The sequence below is a fragment of the Telmatherina bonti genome (genome assembly GCF_933228915.1).
Source record: "Telmatherina bonti genome assembly, chromosome: 22".
Lineage (NCBI taxonomy): Eukaryota > Metazoa > Chordata > Actinopteri > Atheriniformes > Telmatherinidae > Telmatherina > Telmatherina bonti.
In genome coordinates, this window is record NC_136631.1 from 18,799,842 (window position 1) to 18,823,053 (window position 23,212).

At 37.7% G+C, this 23,212-nt stretch overlaps 1 protein-coding gene across 1 annotated transcript in view; it reads right to left on the bottom strand.

Moving 5' to 3' along the window:
• The window catches only part of mboat2a (membrane bound O-acyltransferase domain containing 2a), a 38,520-nt gene extending 17,790 nt beyond the window's left edge, over positions 1–20,730 (bottom strand). Inside the window, exons 1-3 of the mRNA XM_079261984.1 lie at positions 20,661–20,730; positions 20,000–20,232; positions 1,617–1,762 (exon numbers count right to left, since the gene is read on the bottom strand). Of these exons, the coding sequence (XP_079118110.1) occupies positions 1,617–1,762; positions 20,000–20,083 (230 nt within the window). The 5' untranslated portion in view covers positions 20,084–20,232; positions 20,661–20,730. The remainder of the gene's footprint in view (positions 1–1,616; positions 1,763–19,999; positions 20,233–20,660) is intronic.
• Positions 20,731–23,212: the final 2,482 nt, after the last annotated feature.

The following is a 23,212-nucleotide window of genomic DNA, read 5'->3' on the forward strand; positions in this document are numbered from 1 at the left end:
TCCTGTCCTAATTTACCAGTAGTAAATACAGAAAAAGACAAAATGCACACAAGTACAGCAGCTTTAATCTGGAAAATATTCAGCGTTTAAACAGCATCCTTATTCTACATTTTTCAAAGTTGCATGTCTAAAATATTAGAATACAATACAGAATACTATCTAGTGTTATGTAGTGTTTTTTATATATATATATATATATATATATTTTTTTTTTTTTTTTTTTTTTTGAGGGAGGGGGGGGGAGGGGGGTCCCCATCACATGACGCACTATGACCCAATAATCACACAGCCATGGTGAAGGTCATGTACTGGTTTGTCAATACATCTGTCTGTTAGCAACATGACTCAAATAGTAATGGATAGATGTATTAAATTTTCAGAAAATTGCAGAAATGGAATAAGGAACAACTGGTTAGATTGAAGGCTTGATGCAGATCACCACATAGATGCAGGAATTTTTTCAAAAGATTTTTTGCTATGTAGAAAGTGGGATTATTTTCCCATTCATAACTTATAACTCAAAAATTATGCTCACAACCAACGGCAAAAAAAAAAAGACAACATCTTGGTGAAGGTTTGTGCTCTCTGAGTGCCACTAGCTTTTTTATTTTCACAAAATCTACAATTAGAAAATCTTCACTTGCAATTTTTGTGAAAATATCTCATTAGATATTAAATATGGAAACTTGGTGATAATTTAATTAAAACCCTAAATAAATGCCACAAACAAGAAGCGAATCAAAAGACTGTTTTTTTTACATCATCTTTCTGGTACAACACAGAAAACACAGACATTTACTCAAATATCATGATTGTGTTTTGATCATTCGGTCACTACTCTAGCAGGGACATACATGACGTATTGTTGCCATAACAAATATAACCCAACTTCTGAACCTGTTAGTTGGCTGAATTGTACAACATTTTCTGTGATGACTGGCTTTTCCGAAGTTATTGGCTGGCCGGATGTCTGCTCTCCTATGTACAGTAGCAACAGCACTATTAAAGTCACTGAACCACAGATCCAGAAGATTGTTTATTACATTGCAAAGGTTCTCTAATTGGATATTGGTTACAATCTGATGAACTGAACTGCTTTGGCTTGGATGGAGAATGAGGCAGGGGTGAGGGAGAATGAGGAAGGAAAGTGATATAATCATAAATCTGTGATATTAAAGAGTGTGATAAGTATTTTTTAAACAATAAATCATTTATATCGCTCCCCATTAGCCCCAAAATAAAACCTTAAACCTATATAATATGGGCACTTTAAAACCGTTGATTATGACATAGTAAATACAACTGGGTTAAAATAAGAAACGATGTGGCAGAAGTGCATACCACATTGCATAACATGTTATTATGTAAGATATTATACAGCAATAATTAAACCACGAAAAGAGGAAGACTACATATTCCAAAAATCAGAAGATATTTACATTAGAATTAAGTAAATAAAGAGATCCTGCAGGAAAACAAGGTTGTGAACATAATATTGTAGGAGGATGTTCTGAGGGTAGCTGGAAAGAAGGAAGGAAGGAAAGGGGGGGAAGGGTATAGAAGGACAGACTTGATGGCAAGAGCAGAGCTGCAGGACACTCAGAGGGGTGACTCACCAGCCAAAGCAGAAAAGAGCCAAGTAGAAGCCCAGCAGAGTCGCCACCACATGTCTGATGAAGGGACTGGTCTTACTGGGGTGGAGGTAGATCCGAAACCACACGGCCATCATCAAGGCAAACAGCTGACATGCCACAAAGTTAACCTGGGTAAAGACAAGAGAATGAATTAAAAGATAGTCTTGTATCATTTTTCATGGGTTTCTCTAATGTGTTCAGGAACTGGGGAGCAAAAGTTTGTCCACACGACACAAGTGACTGTAAATCCAACTGGAAACCATAGGACCACTGGAGTATTTTTATGGTTTTAGATATATTTTGGAAAACACATTGTTTTGAACAGGCCAGGGTAAATCTGGGATGGACTGAATGTTTGAAACCTTGTTTCATCTCATAATGTCTCTAAATGGCACAGCAAAGCAGCTTTACTCCAGTAGGTAGGGAGATTGAATCCCTCAGGAAAACACAATGGAAACCTCTCTGTCTGATTACTAACACTAACCATATGGCATTAGATTGAAAAGAACTATACATTATATCCTGTTGATGTGATGGGATTACTATACTGAGGCTTCTTGACACCACCACAGTCATGTTTGATTCACATTTCTGCAGTGTTAATGTCTGCATTTGTCCTTGTAGCATAAACAAGGATGACTAAATATTAAGCGTCCTAAGTGAACTGGTTATTCCTCATTTTTAGTAGTACACCACTTTACCCCACATCTCCAAGTTTCCACTCAGAAAACCTTTCTCTAAAGATGCAAACATCGGGAATGCTCCACAAACACAGAGCTGATTGCAGACAGCTGTTACCGTAATACTTTAAAAGGTGAAATGGGCACTTGCGCTGTTCTGCAGTAAGCCCATGTTTGTTTCATGTCACGTTAAGCGATGCATGCCTGAATACACAACAGCTCAGCAATGTATATAGGTCATGTTAACAGATCCGTCTGGCCGTGACTAGTGAAAGGCTAGAGACACCATGAGCACTATCCATTATCTATGGATCTTGCATGATTAATGAGAAGGAAATGGAGAGGGACAGATATAGCCCAAAGTACAGAGGTCCACTTGTCTGTAAGTGATGTATCAGCAAGTCATCTGCAGCATTAGTCTGACTTCTTCATATAAAAAGGGGTGGAATATATTTAAAAAAACAAAGAAACAGTAGAAAAGATCTACAAAAAAAGGAAGGCTGCTTTTGTTGTCTATATATACTTGAATGTTAAGACACATTCAAAGTGCATGAACTTATCAGAACGGGGAGTCATGTGTTCGTCTAAAGCCATGGGCACAACTGAGAAGTTACAGCAAACAGTCCTGATGCTACAGTAATGTCTGAGTCCAACCTAATAGCAAAGTAAAGACAAACAAAATTTACATTAAATCAAGAGTGTATCAGTTCAGCTGCTGATAGTGTATGTGGAACCTTAAAGGAAATTTAGTCATCTGTCCAGTACTGATCATGGGAAGCTGCCTAACTAAACCTATTTGTATGTGTACGGTATAGTGTTGTAAATAACTTATTGTGATATACACAGGGCTTTAAATTAAATTAGATCTGACCTCCAATGCCTGCTCTTTAAATGCAGAGAAATGAAAATGAATTTTTAAAAAAGATGTCTACAAGTCACATCACTTCTGACTTCCTGCTGAAAAAGCCCATTTATGCTCGACACGGGACATAGATATACAGATGGATGGACAGATTTCCGGCCGGTTTCATCGGTTAGGGAAGTGAACTTCAAACTCAACACTGCCCACCAGTGAATTGACTGTTTTAACAAATATCACAACATTGAAGACGCATGGAAGTCTGAGGTCGGTGACATATGGCAACGTTTGAAACGGACATCCCCATTCACTTATGCAATGGCGCATTTATAGGGCTTAAGATAGCTCTTCTTTCTTTCCCCCCCCCCGCTGCGTTTACTAACAACTTTTGGGTGTCATTTCATGCACTGATTACTTCAGGATACTCTCTTTGAAGGTGAAAATGAATAAAACGCTGACCATCTTATTTACTCAAGAAATCAGCAGAAGCGAAAATAACAAATAAAGTCAGCAAGTTTAATGGTTTAAGAAGCATTTCAGCATTTGAAATGTGCAAGCCTCCAAAGCAAACATGCTTTACAAAGCAGTAAAATTATTCCAAACAGTGAGCAAACATCTATCACATTTGTCTTTGTAATAATCAGTCAAACTGAGTGAAATCGGCCGCTCCCTGGCTATCAGCGTGTTGCGTTGTCGGAAAGGCATTTCACTGGGAGAGTAGAAAGGCATAACAGAGGAACTGTATTGTTCAAGGAAAGAGCAAATATGAGCTGTGAAGGAGTTCTAGAGACTGTCCTGTGTGGCAAAACATCTGACCAACCGTCAATGAATTCTGAAGTTTTTCATAAAAGCCAAAGATTAGAAAGAAAAGGAGTAATAATATCCTATTCCATGTATCCAGCCAAAGCCCATCCCTCTTCCTCAAAACTTCCTTTTTATTTATTCATATTTTTAAATTAAAATAACCTTTTCAAAGCATATACTGACTTGAGTGTACTCTAAACTGGGATTTTCCATCTACCCAGTGGCTTGAGCTTGATTGTATAAGAAAGATGCCAACTTTTAATGAATTTCAATCTCATCTAATTTTCATCGCTTAAAAGTTTGCTAAACTATTGTTTATAAATAATGAACACAATCCATTAAAAAGTTATATTTTGAGAAAAACCATTTTCTTTAAGGTGTTCTTGTGGGAAATCTATAAGAAATGTAGGGAGGATTTGAATTCTAAAATACCAATATCCAAAATGAAAAATTGTTATGATCAAATTTATGAGAAAATGCGGTTATGCCATTAAAACCTTGTAACTAAATTAATCATTGTTTTAATTGCCTTGGAGCGCTCATTATATGCATTTGTGTGGTTCTTCCACACAGTAGAGCGTACAAGATGTAGTAAAACTATGCCTCTATCAATTACTACTTATTATATTTTAATTACCTCGGAGCACCACTCATCACTTTTACTTAACTTAAGATTCAGGAGGATGAGAAACCTGAAATATACTTAATTCAATAAACACAGTCTCACTTAAAGTAGTAAATTCTCAGAACGAATGAACCAGAAATTGTACATTCAGAAATTATGACAAGAACGGATGAATTGATTATACATATTTATTACAATGATGGTAAACATACAGCAGTGAAAATGAGCAATGATGGAGAGGTTATTGGTGAGATGGTCAAGTGAATTTGTTTACAGGGATTTTCATTTATGACAGTAATAATGAGAGGTAAAAATGAATTGAATGAAATGGGGCAGAAAGGAACTGGTTGGAATTGAAGCAATTAAATCGGTATCGTTATTTCACTTAAATCTTTGTTAAAATTATACTTAGTGATATTGTGTTTGAATGAGAATTCAAATTTATACTTTGGTTAAATTTGATGTACTGTTGAACACCACAAGTGATATCAAAGCGCTATGAAGATCCTACTTTTTCCCGCTGGGTCAGTTGATGGAGCCGGCGGACCGGGTGGTTCTGTCCTGGACTGCAAGTCTCCGGGAAATGGACCTTCTGGCGTCGGGAGAAGTAGGTCTGGAGCTGCTCTGATGAACGGGTTGGGATCTCTGTCCAGCAGAATCCCAGAGCCAAGGGCGGTGTTTCTCGTACTCAAATTATTCCAAAGGTTGTGTTCCACGCGTACTGTCTGAGGGTAGGCAGTACTTGTACAGACGCAAAAATTAGTGGAACTGCGGTTCTGGTGAATTACTGATCTCAAAAAGGAAAAATAAAAATGTTCGCTGGGTAAACTTAAACAAGGCTTGTTTCGCCTTCAAAACAAATATTACTTTTCTGTTCGAACTTATCTCGTTAAGATCTTACGCGCACAAAAGAAGAGAGATGGAGTAAACTTATGAGAACAAAGAAACAGCTGCGTACAGCGGAAAGTTGCGAGAGGGCAACGAAATTAAGTCAAAGTACAAGAATCACGGCGATCGAGAGTCAAGGGCCGAGAGAGAAGAACAAGGGAGGACAAAACAAAAAGAAGAGGAAGAAGAAGAAGTCCAGAGCGCGGGTCCATTTAACTGGACCCTTCCTCCTAGGTCCTGACCAATCGCAAACCACTAATAGTCAGAAGGCTGGTCAGTCTTACCCAATCAGGTCAGCTTTGATTGTTAACCAAGAGGGTAGGAGTGATTCAGGTCTTATTTCACTGCGGGCCCTGGTTCCTTTCTCCCATTTCATTAACATGATCATGATAATCAAATTATTACCTTTGTTTCTTAGCTTTAACCATGGCAATCAACATTCTGGGGACTCATGCAGATGTTTTGTTTGCTTGAAAAGGGAACATTTACCAATAGTAATACTTTTACACATGAAACCCACTTGTTGTATATTTCACATATTTCTTATCAAGTGTGGATTAATCCATTGGCATGACTTGTCTTCCTCAGCCGATGAATCCTGAAAGAGAGTTACATTCTTATCCATTCCTATTATTTGCTTAACAGGGGTTCCAAACTTGGAAAGATATAACCAACATTATGTAGTAAAGTGTTCATGATTGATTCTGATGTGTGATCAGTTCAAGGATTTAAATCACATATGAGAATGAATAAAAAGGGAAACTTCAGTCAAACCTATCAACAAAAATCATGTAGGCTACATTAAACCAGTTAGTGAAAGGAAATTTAAAGAAGACACAAAGAAGTGCATCTGGAGTTTCTTCCTGTGGGGAGGATGGATCTGTCACCCAGAATGTATATTCGGGGAGGATTAAAGCAGAGTTGCCGGGTCTCTCTCCTGGCGCCGTTGAGTCTTATCTTGAGGTGTAAAGGTGTCATTTTGACAAGGGCCAGTTGCTTAGTTCGATGTGACATTCCGTATCTATTGACCTAAGGGACTGTAAACTGTGTTAGAGGTTTTGTTCAGACCATCTGGTTTGGGGTCTGCAGGAGGTCCTGAAAGAGAAATCTGGAGGTAAATGTGAATTGTGTGTTTATCTGGGGGGGGGGGGGGGGGGGGGGGAGAAAAGAAAACTAATAGACCCGAAGCCGTCCTCCTCTTTCGGGTCAAAAAGGTAATTTTCTCCAGTCCTCTAGGATGACACCCCTCTGACTGCAAGAGGAGATCAAGAGCCCATAATTTAATCCAGCCAAGGAGAAAAAGAAAAGGGAAATAAAAGTTGTTTTATTCCTCCTGGAAAAGCCTTGGAGGCTACAAGATTAACACTCAGAGGGCGATGATGAAAATGAAAGTGAAGGAATTTGAGCTTGTTTTGTATAAAATTGGAGAGCAAATATTACTATCGTACTCATTTAGTAAAAGAAGAGGTGATTTATGTGAATCAACTGTATTGAAGAGCCAACAACATTGGCAGGTAAAGCACATTTGGCAGAAGAATGCATTTATAAATGTTTTAATATATTAGATGAAGAGAACTTTAGTAATAAAAATTGTGATGATTTACTGTTAAAATCCAATTAAGTCCTAATGAAGTCCAAACTCACTTCTAAAATGCTAGACAGAAAATGTTACTAATTAATGAGCAGGAAACCATTTAAAAGACAGTACCTGAAGGTCTCATTTTGCTCACTCAGCTCTGATGTTGGATTCAATGTGCCTGACAAACGTCCTGATGCGCGTTTGTAGAACTGAATGGCAATTTCACGTATATTACAGCCCAATTCTAGCCATAGATGCACATAAAGATAAAAATATTCTGTATAAGGACAAGCCATAATAGCTGAGAGTTGAGAAATAATTCTTTGGCTTGAAATTTCACTCACTTGATTGGTCTGTATTCATGTCTGTCATGTGTCTTAAAAATGCTTACATCCAAACAATTGTAGGACATAAAGCAAGTATCAGTTCTTTCCCGATTAAATTGTGAAATACTTTCAAAGTTGCGTCAATGAAATGATCAATACTGCATCTTTAACTTCAATCATTTCAGTTTGTCATGTTTACAATAATCTGTCATAACAGTTCCAGGATTTCATTCAAATATAGATATCCATATTTAGTCTCTCACTTGTGTAGAAATCACCATTTACTGAATAAACACTGCAAACAGACAGCATCCTGTGGCAGAGTTTGTTGTTTTTTTCATACATAATACAAGAATCTGGTCTTCAATTACTGCTTCCCTCTGAAGTAAACCTCCTCCTGGATCTTATTAATTTACAATGGAAAGCTGAAAATCTGAACACCAGAACAGTTACCAGTCTTTCTAATAAATGTGATGCAATAAGCAAAAATTAAATATGTACATGGAGAGAAGAATAACTTGCAGGATAGAAGGCAAAAAAGGGAACTAATATTTTGTTGGACCACCTTTGGCGCACATTTGTGGTGACATTGGTCCATTAAGGCTATGCAACGTCACAACAATCATTTCCATCAAGATAAGCATTGATTTTTTTGCCGTTAAAAAATATCCATTATCTTGCATTAATGATGGACGGAAAGCAACTCTGAGCAAAGTCTTCAATAAGCCTCGCTGATAAGTGGTTTTCTTAAGGCCACACAGCCATTTAGTCCCAATGTTTACTGTTGTTTTTCTCCTATTTTATATTATAAAATGTGTTTTAAAAAAATGTCTGTTCATATTTATTTAGGATTTCTTATGGACATTTTTTTAAAGGAAAGATGATAGTTTACCTACATGTTTTAATTAGAAGGTGGACAGTTCTCAGCTTAGTTAATAGTATTCGCAACATCTTTAGCCGTTCCGTCTGCATAGTTCAGAGTGAAATGGGGAAACACATTTGCCAGGACAACAAAGTGAGTTCTGATGTAGTTGCTTAAGAAATGCTGCACTTAGGCTGAACAACGTGTTGTCTACTTTAATATACTAAGCACTCCTGTACTTTTACAAAGAACTCTAAACAATTAACTCATTTACAACCAGGTGGTGACTTATTTTGGCCAGGAAATGTTTGTGTTTTTGGCAGAGGGAAGAGACAATTGCTAGTTCCTTCCTTTTCTTTCAACTCTCCTGTTAACAAATTCCTCATATGACATGCACTAGATGTGAGTATACTCTTAAGGTAATAAAAAGGCCAGTAATCATCATTTGTCTTCAGCATGCTCACACTTTGGCCCAGTAGCATACAATAATGTTTCAGTGGATCGATTCTATATCATTACTGTGGGTATACATGAGAGGGAGGCAGGAAGAGAGACAGACAGCATGCAAATGTTTTGATGAATTGCGGTCGCTAGTGAGCGATTAGCACTTGGAGGCTATAAGCTGTCAGGCAGATCTTCCTGGCAGTTGGAGCAAAGGGCTCTGCTCAGCTTCAAGAAGCTAAATTATACTCTGAAACAGACAGGCAGAGGGAAAGAAGTTGAGGGGGAGGAAGGAAGCCATTGTGAATGCAGTGGAAGACAGAGCAAAGCCGGCTTCCTGAAGCTCATTACTGAGCCAAACACATTGAACATGCCTTTGTGTCTGTGGAAGTGTTAGGGAGAGTGATATTAAAGACCACGGGGATGAAGCATTGCACACTCCCTCATCACTTTTAATTGTCTGCAAAAGAATAAGTCAAATATTGAATTTAATGCAAAGCATGAACAGCTCGTTGCATGCAAACTTCCCCATTTTGCCTTTGTTTGTGTTGTAAATCTACTCATCATCTGGAGATTTTCATGTCAAGAGGAGCTGCAGGCAGACAGAGGCTGCAGAGTCAGAGACAAGGGATACCACAGAAACAAACAGATAAATGGTGAGTCTTTTCTCTGGGCAAATCTTTACTTCTTTCCCTTTTTTTTTTTTTTTTTTTTTTTTTAAATATAAAAACAACCAAAATGAACCAGAGCCATGATGGCAGCTCAGTCCGGCTAGATCTTAACATTAACCTAATATCAAGCTAAAAATCTTACAAGCCATCATTTAGCAGGTGTCATTGTTATCACATTTTCCCTGGGTTTTTCTACCCAATTTAGCATGTAAGCATGCTAACGTCTGACATTTAACGTTAAGCACAAGGTCAACCTGCAGCAAGAGGAAAGATGTTGACTTAGAGGATCACAATTTAAGTTTTTTGAAAGAAATCTGCCTAATAATGGTGTCAGAGGAAAGTCTGGGGATCATCAGTCATATAGGTTACAGATGGAAGCCTCAAGCTCCTCGGGCTAAATAATGTCGTGCCATTCTCTAAATATCAAGCAATATCACTGAAAAAGCAGACTTGTTGGTGCTACTTAATCAACAAACTCAAAGCAATCCAGTCATTCTTGTGTACCTGGGTGTGTCTGCATCATTCTGTTATTAGACCACTAAAATGTCAGCTGGCAGCAGAATTACATCAAAATCAAGTACTTAAAACAATTACAAAATGTACCCGTAACTCCAATTTAAAAGAAAAAAACTGCATGCAGCAAAACAAGCTAAATACTAGTTAACATCTTCACATTATGAGCAGCATATGAACAGCATGTTAGTTTACATTTTGTTTCATACAAAAGCAAAATCTTCAGATCAATATGCAGCGTTAAGTAAGGATACCAGGCAGATAGATCAGTTGCTATTTCTAAAGATGCGCACATGGCAGGTAGCATGAATGAAAGTCAAGTGATTTGCATCCAGTCTTGCAGTACTTGTGTAAATTTGTTTATGCGACTTTGTGTCAGATTGTGTTTGGCAAGGAAGCAGTACATAGTGTTTTCATGTGGCATAAAGGAAGATTATCATCTCAGTAAAACTGGTTAGTTGAGTCTGACCTGCTCTCTGAAAGCATACGACACCTTTCCCATGGGAAAAGTGTTTGGGGAAATGACTTTTACTGACTTTTACTGTACAATAAACCTTAGTAACAGTCACACACTTCCAAAAGCACCAGGTGTAATATCACTTTTCTTAAAAATCAAATAAAGACTATGAAGCTTCTTTGTGACACATTTCACATAGCTTTATTCTGATCCTCTCCAGAGCACTCTTTCACAAACAGCAGCTGGCATTAGTTTTCATGTTAGGTGAGCGCTGGTAAGAGCATTTATGTGCAATTCCCAGTATGGATTAAAAACAGCTGATGATGATTCTTTTAAAGCATGGAAGCATGGAAGAGAAAGGCACACAATCTGTGTGAAATGTGGGACAAGTAGAAAATGTAATAAAATGCCATTCATTTCAGCTGTATGCAGCATGTTTCAATCAGATATACAGAGAACAGTTTGATGAGGGAAGACAGCAGTGAAATGTGCTGCTGCTCAATCCTATGCCTTGCAGCCCCTCCTTGGAAGAAGCAAAATGACAGTGGGGAAACGAGTGCCAGTGTTCTCCAAATCAAAACACACACTTGAAAGTAAACACTTTTGGATGCAGGCAGCATTTCTGCAGCTAGACTAAGACACTGCTAATGTCATGACTACTTAAGTCTTAGCCAATAAATGCAGCACAATTGGTCACAGCTTCTAGATTCAAACTGGGAGCTGAGTGTGTGTGTGTGTGTGTGTGTGTGTGTGTGTGTGTGGGTGTGGGTGTGTGGGTGTATGTGCTAGCACTATGCAACTAAAAGATGCAGTACAGTACAGAATAGGAACAACAACCTTCTTTTTATCTGTACAACAATGACTTGACTGTTCTGTGCCACTCGCAGTTACACTGTGCCCCCTAGCACAATGCACATATGGCCATCTGAGAAGAAAAGTTCAGCAATTTTTTTTCATTTTAAATTTGGTTTTAAAGCTGGCAGCTGAATAAAAGACCAAGTGAACAGTGTAAAATGTAGCCTTCAATACAGCCAAAGCCCACTATTGCAAGCAATGGCATTGACAAACGGAGCCACCAAGAGCTGAATTACCAGGTGTGTTGATATATTTGGGGGGGGGGGGGGGGGGGGGGGGGGGGTTGTTGTCATGTAGATGACAGCAACATTCGGTAGATAAATGCACAAAGGAGCAAACGCACAGGAGTTTTAAAGCCTGCAGTGTGGTTCTCTTTTCTCTGAGCTGATCCACAGATTGTAGTCAGGTTAAACAGTCAGGCTATTATTAGCCAGACAATCAGCCATTCTCCACAAAGCAAAAAGTCACAGCCAGAACCATGATCGCAATATTTGTCTATCCTTGTGCAGTTGTGTTATACTTGTGGGGTATTGGTATTAAACAGTCAGGCCTGTGTGTATATTTTGTGTTTCTAACACATGACCAAAGCAACAGAAGAACACAAGGAAGGAAACAGCGTGAAGACCACACTTTCTCACATCTTAGATTTATTCATATATTCTTTCACTAACAAACTGTTAGCAACCATATAATCTCTAGAGGAGTTTATTGGCTTCCTTACAAAAAAAAGAAACAGAGAGACAGAAACTGACATGTTTTAGTGACAGAATTTGTAGTATTAGTAAATGCAAAGTGCAGCATTTGCCACTCTGACCAATTTCCTTCCAGCAAATATACTAAAGAAATAATTGCTGCTTAGTTATGTAGTCAATTAAATCTGTTCCTGTTGCCTGTGGATGAATGTCTTAATAAAGTGATTTTATATTCATGATTACTTTAAAGTCAGCTTCAAGTGAAAAAAGAAGTTGTTTTCCCACATCAGTAAGAAACTATGAAAGTTAACTTGCATTGAAAAACAGAGGGAAAAATGTCTCGAGTAAAGAGGTGAAATAATATATCTGTATGTATGTCTAAAATGTAATAGAGCAGATAGTTAAAAGCTAGCTTGAAGGGCACGCAAGGTTGAGACATTAACAGCATCACTTAAAAATAAATGTGAATGCAGTTAATATGTGGAGTGAAAACTAAACTAACCAGATTTTAAACAGAATAACTTGAGATAATATAAGTGATCGTTTTGCATATTGATTGAAGTAAAGAATTACATTAATGCAAGTTTTTTTTCAAGCTTGGAACAAAGGATCATGTCACTTGTGTACACTGCAGCATGAATAGTAGGGGTTCGAAAATCCAATCGAAAAATTGAAAATCTGGATTTTTTGCTTCACAATTTTAAAATTGATTTTTTTTTTGTTTCAAAATTGATTTAAATAATAATAATAATAATAATAATAATCCATTATAAAAAAATTTACATTTTTATCGTTTTTATTGATCTTTTTACTTGTCTTCTTGGGCATTATAGCAGCAGAATGATGGTCTGGCTACTGTGTTGTTTTTCCCCATTGAAATCAGGAAACAAGATGATCAAAAATAAGTTTTGTAAATTTTTTTTGTTTTGTTTTTAAATCTACAAAAATCCACAATATCAAATAATTGTGAGAATTTAAATCGAATTGGCACACAAAAATCGAAATCGAATCGGACAAAACCATTCGTCAAAGCCCTAATGAATAGGAAAAAAAAATGCACAAAGGCTGCACACAGCTAACAGTTGTTTGCTGGGAATAACCTCAGCCACCAGTTAAACCTGATCTTTGCAGCTGTTGTTTCACCAACATGTTCTGATGGTTAAAGGCAAGGTTGGAAACTCTGCTCTTAAATATAATGAAAGTTTTTTTATGGATGTCGTGTGAATGCAGGTAAAGTGTACCAGGTGTCAATTTTCTGACTAAGAGCAAAAGCAAGCTATAATCTTCCTGGTAGATCGTCATTCACACAGTGTTTCCGTAGGACTTGCTTGAAAATAACAGCCAGTAATCCTCAGCCGGTACCCAACATGCCTGTGCTTTGTAGACTGGGAAGCAGTTGTATGCATATAATGTTTAAAGAGAAAATGCTGAGAGGAAGGGTGTGTTGCCTCACAAGATCAATCTTGTTTCTGTTATGCTCCTTAAGGCTGTTTCTAACAACTAACGAACAAAGTTGTATAAGTTGATCTGATCTCAGAGACATTGTAAGTCTGGAACTTAAAGCAGTCCATTTTTCTTTAATTACATTTCTTGTGTTATTGAGTTCCACTTTCATGCCGACTCAGCATTTTCCTGCAAGGACACAGTTTAGAAATGCTGGGGGAAGTTAAATAGATGATGCAACAGCTGCCACTAGACTGCATCCAATAGCGGCTATACTACTGGACTGTACATGTAAAAGATGAGAGAGCTTTTGATATAACCAAAGCTTGGCATAAGAAACTGTCAGTCAAGGTAAGGTTCCACTTAATGTTGAAAAAAATTAAATACAAAATTAAACAATAAAAAAATTCACTTAAGATCATAAATGTAGTACTCATAAAAGTAAAGGAGAAAAAGCAGGTTTTCTACAAAGTTACCAAGGACTGTAATTGCTAAGCGAATGTTACATAAGCATGTTAAGTAACTGCCATTCGCTGACAGGGTGAATGTTGTGTGATTGTTCTGCTACAGATACTCAACTATAAAACTATAGTCCTATAGTCCTCTTTTTTAATTGTCACTGAAAAATGTTTTACCTGTTGCCTTAGCCAATGAGTATAATATGAAGCACATGAGAAATAAACACATTCCTTCTTATATTGTCAACAGTGCCGTTTTGAGCTCCCAAACTGATGTGAAAGCCAAACAGATCAGAAACTGAAGCAAACTTAATAAGTCCTTGTGGTCACTTCCTAGATTTAAATTTACAACAGATGCAAGTCAATATTAGCACACAGGATGTGGAGACTGCTGAGGTATCACTTAATGGAGAAAAATGAATTAAAAGGACACATACGGGCTGCAGAGTGCAGACTGACGCAGACATAAGAGCACAAAAATCCCATTAAGATCTTTGGATTCGGCTCGCCAACAAAAGTAAGGAAAGATTTAACAAGATCCTGAAACATATACAATTCAAGACTATATTTGTCTTATTTCAATTAAAATTGTCAGCAAATTCTATCAAATTAATTCTTAACCCAAAGCTCAAAAAATATCCCCCCATGGAGTTGGCTAATGACTGAGACCTGCCTTGTTTAAGGTTAAAACAGGAGACAAATTGATCTGATTTATTATGTATTATTTATTTTCAGAAGGAGTTTCTTGTGATTGCTAAAAACCCACCAGAATGCAGATTGTTTGCAAGGTAAAACTTTACAGTCTGGCATACTGCTTTATAGACATGTAATACCTGGAGAACAAAGCAGCAGAGCCCAACATTTCATCTGATCCATCTTGTTATAATATGTTGAATCTATTGATTTAAGAATAATACTCAGTAGCTACTCATATATATTTTATATATTTAATTATCAGTTCTAATTTCTCTGTGGGATAAATTAAAGTTTTGTTTTTTTTTATTTCATATTTGATCATATGTTGAACACATAATTCCTGTAAGACATTGTTTTGCAGGAAACTAGAAACATTTTCACAACTTTCCTGCTGTGTGAAAAAAGCATGGCAGACTGCTCATCTCCAGATTTTTGGAGAATAAGTGGTTAACATTTGTATTTAATTGTCTTTGTCTTATTGTGTAACAAAACTTTGAACTACTTGTACTGCTCTTTGTCCATTGATCGCGATGCATCACAGCTTTAGCATGTCGCCTAACAAAGATGCTGATCTGTGAACTGCATCACACTCCATCAATCACTATTTCTAGATCCACATTGTCTCTGTACGCACTAGTCCACAGTAGTTTGTCTAGCAAAGCTAAGCCACACTTTGAAAACAGATGTGACATACACATGCAGACAGGTGTGAGAAAGACGACCCAATCGCTTTGTCTTCACATATTTGAGCAAATGTAAGAATGAGTTAGTCCAGTTTGTCAGTGTATTGATTTGTAACCCCTCTACCCATCCATCTAGAAACTGAAAATGTGAGTAAACAGATGTTTTCCACCTGAACTTATCTGCTGTATAGGTGCAAACACCTCACACATATATGGAAAACACATTGGGCAAATTCAGTTAGAATCATCAGGCTAATGTTTGTTCAGGGTCTTATGTAGATTCCAGTTGGTGCTCTACAACATGCCAGTAACTTATTTGTATCCAAGCATCAACGCAATATGTACATAGGAAAATATCATCAATATTACAAAGACGTGTTGCCTTGCAAAAAGAAGCACATCTGTGTTAATGAGGGCTGCATTCCAATTGGAGGAGATTCTACTTGTAAGCATTGCAAAGTATCTACATTTGACCAGCATGTGCAGGTACATGAGATGAAGAAGCACCATATGTTAAAGCATGTGATAATATATTGCAAGTCATATTGTTGTTACAGCATTTAACAATGTGATAGATCATATTTTTCTGATACCGCACAGCTCAAAACCAAACCTTTTTTCCTAGTACTGATGCCTCGCTTCCTTTTACAGCTTATCTTTATACACATCCTTCCATCTCTCATTTTTTTTATTACACTCATCTAACTTATCTGTGCTGGACCAAGATGGTTGTCAGCTCAAGCGAGTCATTTGTTTACTACTTTTGTTACCAAGACAGTTAGATGTACGCAATGCACAATGAGCTGTTACATGGCCGCCCTTTCCCTATTGACCTTCAGTGCTTCATTTTGCAGGTTGCAACCAGGTATTCCTGAGTCACACAGCAGAAAGTGTCAGAGAGGGACCCTTGCTAATCAATTCCACATTTAGCATCAGAACTTTTCAGATGACAGCGCAACTTGTGCCTCCAGAAAGATCAATGCTCAGATTGATTATTTATTGGAGCACAAAGCCACTTAGAAGTAAAGTGACTGAGGCTTGAGCCTGTCTTCTCCTCCGAAGGTGAATCAGCTGAATTCCCTGCTGACTTACCTCAATGAACTTTCAAGTAGCATCACAAAGTCACACTTATAAATATTCATAGCTTCCTTTTTATGTTGGATGCATCTCCTCCATCCCATTGGACTGCTGGCCAAGCTCAGCAAATAGAACTAGATATGAACAGATGCTGCACATAGTTGTTGTGAAATCATACGCTTCAGTGAAATGTTCACACAGATGCTGTTGGTGTGACACAACACTGAAAGCCAAGCTGTGTAATATTTCAGGCTGTATCACACATAAAAATTGATTAACACCTATAAAATTAAGACAGACATGCCCATCATAACCACAAGTGGAGCTTCCAAGTTGGAGTTAGTTTGTTAGCTCTAATCAACAATTTACATTAAATCTATCTTCAGTGCTTGAAGCTGCTTGAGTGACTTAAAAACATGATCTCTGTGTTGACTATATGCAAATCCTTGGGATTGGCACACTTAGCCTGGGAGCATGGGCTTTTTTTTTTTTTATTACAGCAGAATACCAATCAAACCTCATAACACTGAACCTAACAAATGGAATAAATGACTTGGTAAAGCTGAATCATGTGGACATCAATGCTTGTGGTCCCTGTGAAGACTTAAGAGTGAAGACAATAACAGCTAAACAGATTTGCCTGTCTGTCTATGTTTAACCACAGCTGTGCTTTGAGATTTCATGCAAACAATGAGACAAACAAATTAGCACAAGGGAAAACAGGAGATTTCCATTTTAGCCATCAGTATATCGCCGCTTTTGGATGATATTTAATACACCTATCTTGTGAATATATTTGGCAAATTTGTTCTTTGGAAAATCACTACATTTAAAAAGGTATGAATAACTATATTACAATGGTATTGGTGCCTATACTGGGAGTTGCATAAGTATTTTTATGGAACAGTGTGCACCACATGTGATGACTTTGGCTCTCTTTAAAGTAGCATAACCCATAATGACAAAGATCAAAAGCCATTACAAACCTTGGCAAAAACCAAAACAGAAGCTTTACTAGTACTGACATGAAATCAACTCATAAGTCCAAACTGGAACAAATTTATCTACACCAATAACACTTGATAAGAGTTTATCGCATCAAAACAGATAAGTTCTCTTCAGCTAAAATAATGCATTACAAGAGGTAGTCAGAGTTGTGGCAGTTGCTACACTTGCCTGAATTATATTTTACACTTTTTAGCAGAAAGTTAAACACATAATGATAAATCCTAAGCCTGCTTATGAACAGCTGCCAGCCATATAATGACTGAATAGCTTCTAACCACCCAGTTGTGTTAACAAGCCTTCGCCAAGAGAAATCATACATGCTTGTACTGATGACTGTGTAACTGCCGGGGGGTGTCAATTGGGGGAATAAAGCTCACCAGAGGGCAGCAAATTAAAACAAAGGGGGGGGACTGACAATACCTGAGTGCTTAAAGGCAACCAACAGTCCCAAGCCAAGGGCTTTAAGGACTCTAGAGAAACACTTTAAAGTAAAGTCCGCATGGAGCATGAAGCTCCTGGATGGTTTTACAAGAAGTCACAGATCTCATCAGGAACCTTTTAGAATCTTGTACCATGCAATATATCCTTATAATCCTCTGTTAAACACATCCTAATCCACCTGTTTGTTACATTAAAGTGACCTCTGTCACTGAAAGCAGGGAGTTAAAGGGGATAAAAAGAAAACCAGGAGTCAAACCTGTTTCACCGTGTAGCCTCACAGGCCTAGAGGACAATACCCTGGCTGAAAATTTAACAGCAGCAACAAAAGAATGTTTGTTAATGAGAAAACAGAAGCGGCCATTTACTGTGACAAACTACAATCCAATATGTTGAATAAACAGAGGAGTGATTGTACAGCTGGGTCTTTTGTTACGATGACGCACAGCAGCAGAGCCCCTACACGCTGTGAGCGGGGATCTAAAAGACACCCTCTTTACTTCACACATTGTTTGTACATTTCAGAGATTGAGTTTGAAAGCCTGCACACTGACAACTTATTCTTCAGAGGGAGGATGAATGTTGAGCTAGTGTTTGAATTCCTTTGTGGCGCCATGAAATCACAGGACAGAGGACTGTGGCAGCCATCAGGCATCGTTTGTCTGCATCAACAAGATGAAATTCATTTCTCTAAGACAGCCAGCATGCTCTACTGACATACTGCAGTCAACAACGAGCTGAAAGGATACCTAAATTACTGCTGACACTAAAAGTATTACAAGATTGAACATTGGTACTCATCCAGATACCATTCAGAACTATATCAGAGGAATAAACATAAAGAAGCTTGATGTCTGTGTGATTTCTATCCTACAGGTGAACCAAACACAGCAAAGTGCAAGAGGAATTTCCACATTTCTGCACATCCTTTATGAAGTCAAACCACTTGACATTTCAGGTCGACAATTGGATTACAAGACTTGTCTACAAGGGAACCATACTTTCATAAAACTTAAAAAGCAGCTCTGACATTATAAAGCAACAGCATAAATTCATGTAAAAACATGTTGGTTAATTTTCAATTTACATGAGTTGTCATTAGCCTGCACAGACCAAATTGCTACAAATACCGCAATGTGCGGCTGGACAGAACAACATTTACTCTTTTAAGTGAGAACGTACATCCAGTTGTTTTAATAGTGTTGTGAATGGAAATTCAAAATACTTCTGAACATCATCAGCAGCTAAAGGTGCCTTACAAATCAATGTAGTTCTCAGTTTAACTCAAATGAGCCACAGTAACACTTCAGCAACTCACATCTTAATACACACAGAGAAGAAGAAGAACCCCATTTAAAATACCTTGAACATTGATCAAATCTGACATGTCTGGTCAAAGTTTTGTACTTGCACCCACAATGTATTTATTTTGTTCGAGCTCCTGTACACAGGCCAACGTTAGTGGGTGTGAAGCTTGATCAAATGCATACAGTTTACAATTAGCAATCAACTCTCATTGAGAAAAGTATGTGATATAAACTAACAAACATGATTGGAAATTTTCAGAAATGCCACACCTATACAAGCTATCTAAAGCATTCCCAGCTGCCTCACAAAGCTGTTATGTGATGCTATATCATCACAACCACATTCCCTAAACTTATCCAGATGGAGTTTGAAGTTGAGACTCTTCATGAACTTTACAGAAACTTAGGCTTTGCATCATTATAACATGACATCGGCATCGAATTAAGGAAATTCCCATAATCCAGTCTAATAAAAACTATGAAGATTAACAAACATGTCAAATATAAGACTGTATTTTGCTGCTTCCTTTTTGTAGCACAACAGAGGGTTTTATCTGTATCTAAGCAACGAAAGCGACTCATCCCGAAGTGTCTTAATATAAACAATTAGGGAGCTAACTTCTAGTGATTATTTTTGTGACATTTAATAAGTATAGACCGGGTCTCTCGCTGGAAATGGGATGAAATATGAGAGGTGACTTGGATCCCTGCTTGAAACCCCATGGAATTAGGTTCTGGGCTTCAAAAGGAGCAGACAAAGGGCATTAGCTCCAGAGTAGCTTGACAAGGGACTAAATGACGGTGACAGTGAATCACCATCAGATTTTTTTTTTTTTTTTTTTTTTTGGACCCGCAGTGTTTACAGGCTAAGCTAAGAACAGCGGTGCGCATCAGGCTGGGCTGACGTTATGCTTGCAAACAATGCTTTTTTTATGTTACTTAAAATTTAGCTCCCAACTCAGACGTCTGATGGACCAGCGTTTTTCACCATCCAAACACATACCTGATCGAGAGGGAGATTGATAATTTCGCTGATTGGCTGCAACAGAGTTGATCCAGTGCATGATGCTGTCGTTTGGGTATCCATGCTTGGACGGTGTCCGTAAATCCTTTCCTGTCTCCGTCCTCCGGTTCACTTCACTCCCCACGGCTGCTGCGGTGATGAATACCTCACCACCACCGCTGCTACTGCTGTTTTTGCGACGATCTGGACGCTTGTCATCCACAGCGCACCATCTAACAAAGAGTATAAAGTCAAGATGAGAGTGACAACCACAGCTGACTTTTTCTGGTTTTCCGGCTGGCGAAATCGTAGTTACAAAAGGACATTACTTGTAATTATTATTATTTATGTGGGTGCAATTACATCCAAATGTTTCTTGCTTAGTGGTAAAAATGTTTACTTATCAGGAACATACTCTACAAAAAAGGAATGTTAAATTTCCACTCGTATCCTTAACTCAGTTGGCGTCCCTCTTCCCCGCATGCGTAGTTATGTGTTTGGGGAAAAAAAACTGGTCCATGAAATGGACAATGGCAATTTTTAAACAAAAGTTCTCGCATAACATGAGATATCCTGAAAATGTTTGTGTTATCTTAACACTGAAAATGAGACAATTGATTATATTTTAGTTTAGACGTGAACTATCTTGAAAACAGAGTACCTTTGACGACGGTAAAAATGGTGTTAGCTTGGGGGGAGGCAGATATGGCGGCCCAGCCCTCTGTCATAACCATCGATGTGAAGAAAAGACACAAAACTCCATCTTTCGGTCCCACGACTGTTAAGAGAATTACACGTTTTAATTTAGAAATTTCAAAGTCGCGTAAATTTAGTTTGAACAACACTGTTTGCGCCCCCACCCTTTTTTACATGTACAGCATTCCACGTGTGCGCGTGTGTTTGTGTGTGCGCACGCGCGTGTGTTGGGAATGACGTAAGAGGGGCGTTAGGCTTTATTTGCAAAAACAGCATCATGGGGGCCTTAAAAAGTGCACAAAGAAGTCTGCATCTACACTGTCTGCTCTAGTTTAAGCTTATAGGGGAGACGAAATCACAAAAATTTCGATATATGGTTCATTATGTTATTTCCATAGATCATTTAGTCTCAAAACTTTATGGAAGTTACCAGGCTACAAGAGGTCTGTTTCTAACTGAATGCTTCATCAAGTTGAACTCTTACATTTATTTTTTACTATTTGACGAATTCTTGAATATATCTCATGCATTGGCTGTAGCTTAACTGTTTTGTAAGAGGCAAACAGAACAAAATGGCATTTGAAGCACACTGTGCCATCAAACTCTTCTTACCTGTGTGATAATGACTGATTTCATTGTAATAAAAGCTATAAGCAATGCAACAAGGAATTTTAAGAAACTGGAAAGTCAGTCTAGGTTATTATGTACTTTTCTTATATTAAAAAAAAGTAGGAAGAATATCTTTTACTCAAAAATACTAAATATTAATTTTATGGAAAGACAGAATACCAGGAATGCTACATTTTGTTTATGAAACTTCAATTGTCCTGATCAATCTGGGCACCATCTTTATGCTTGTAGTTATGTAATAGCCTAAGGGAGTCACTATATAAGAAGCAGCTTTTCATTTTCCAGTCAATCAGCACCATCTGGTGGAATGCATCATTTCAAATCAAACCTATTCAAATGTATTGATCCAAATTGTCTGATTGTCTTCCTTATTTCTGATCATGTTTTTATTATATCACACTTAAACTAATAAAATCATGTTGAAGTCATTTTTAAGTTCTATTTTTTTTTTTATTTAAATGCCTTTGTCATATTTGTCTATGATGGACTGGTGACCTGTCCAAGGTATACCTTGCCTTTCGCCCAATGATTGCTGGAATTGACTCCAGCTTCCCACGACCCTTAATTGGACTATGCGGCTAAAATGGATAGATGGGGTTATATTTGTTGAAAGTTGTCACACAACAGCAGTTTTTTGCAACTGATAAGGCAGACCAATAGAGGGCAGTATATATTTATGCTTTATATCAGTATTTAATGGAACCTCGTTGTCCTGGTCGGTAGTCTCAAGTACTTCAATTCTTTATGTTTTTCTTAGCTGAAAAAAATGAAGCTTCATAATAATTATAAAAGAAAGGATTGTATATGTATTTTCATCAAGGCCAGCCACACGGTGTGATTCATTCATTCATTCATTCATTCATTCATTCATTCGTTCATTCATTCATTCACGTGTGGTTAATGAGCATGAATAAACAATTATTTACACCAGCCATATGATCTTTTTCACAAGATCAGTCAGCCTTTTAAAAACTACGTTTAAACTGTCGCATGACTGTTTCCTATAATTACAAACAGCTTCACGAGGGTAAAAGGGGCTGTTTAGGCGGCGTGGGCCACCCACAGAATCTTACTGATCAGATACCCTAATGATTGGTCAATTATGATTAAGAAACATGAACAGATATGTTAATTGGTTGAAAGCAATTCTTATCACCAATTATGAATGACTGTTTGTGCAGCAGTGAATAAAACTATTCAATGGTCATCTAAATTAAACAACTGGTTGTTAGGAAATATCATGGATTGTTTGCCTTCATAAAATAAACCTTACTTTTCTTTTTTTTTCATTAGGAAACTGCATTGATTGTAACCCTAACTTGACAATTTCTTAAAATCACAACTGCCTGTCTAAACATGCTGTCTAATCGAATACAACAGCAGGTCCACCACAACTTGATAATCATTTGTGTCCTAAAACCAGAAAACCCATTTTTAAAGACTACCTTGACAGCCGCATCAGCAGTTGGGAGGATGATCCAGAGTCAGGATAGCTGAGGAGCTCATGTGATCTTCATGAGGACTGCAAGAATGTCAGGCAGGTTTGTAGGCACTGCAGGGGGTGGATCCCCCAGTGGTCTTTTTTTCACTCAGTTGATGGAAATGGAGCTTCTATGAATGGTCACAACAGAGGGCCCTTCCCATAGTGAAATATCAAATGGAGTTGAAAAGAGAACCCTATTGTGTATCACAGCAAAACTTTTTTTGTCTCCCAGCATTGTGCAGTTTTGCATATTTACTTTTAACAACAACATCTTTGACATCTTTTCCTTGCAGTTCATTGTTCTCCTGATGGAGGACTCATTACCCAAAGTTATAAGTACTTCCCCGTCAGATGTTCTACATGTTTTTCTTTTTTGGGCCCTCTGACTTTCAAACTTCTTCCCC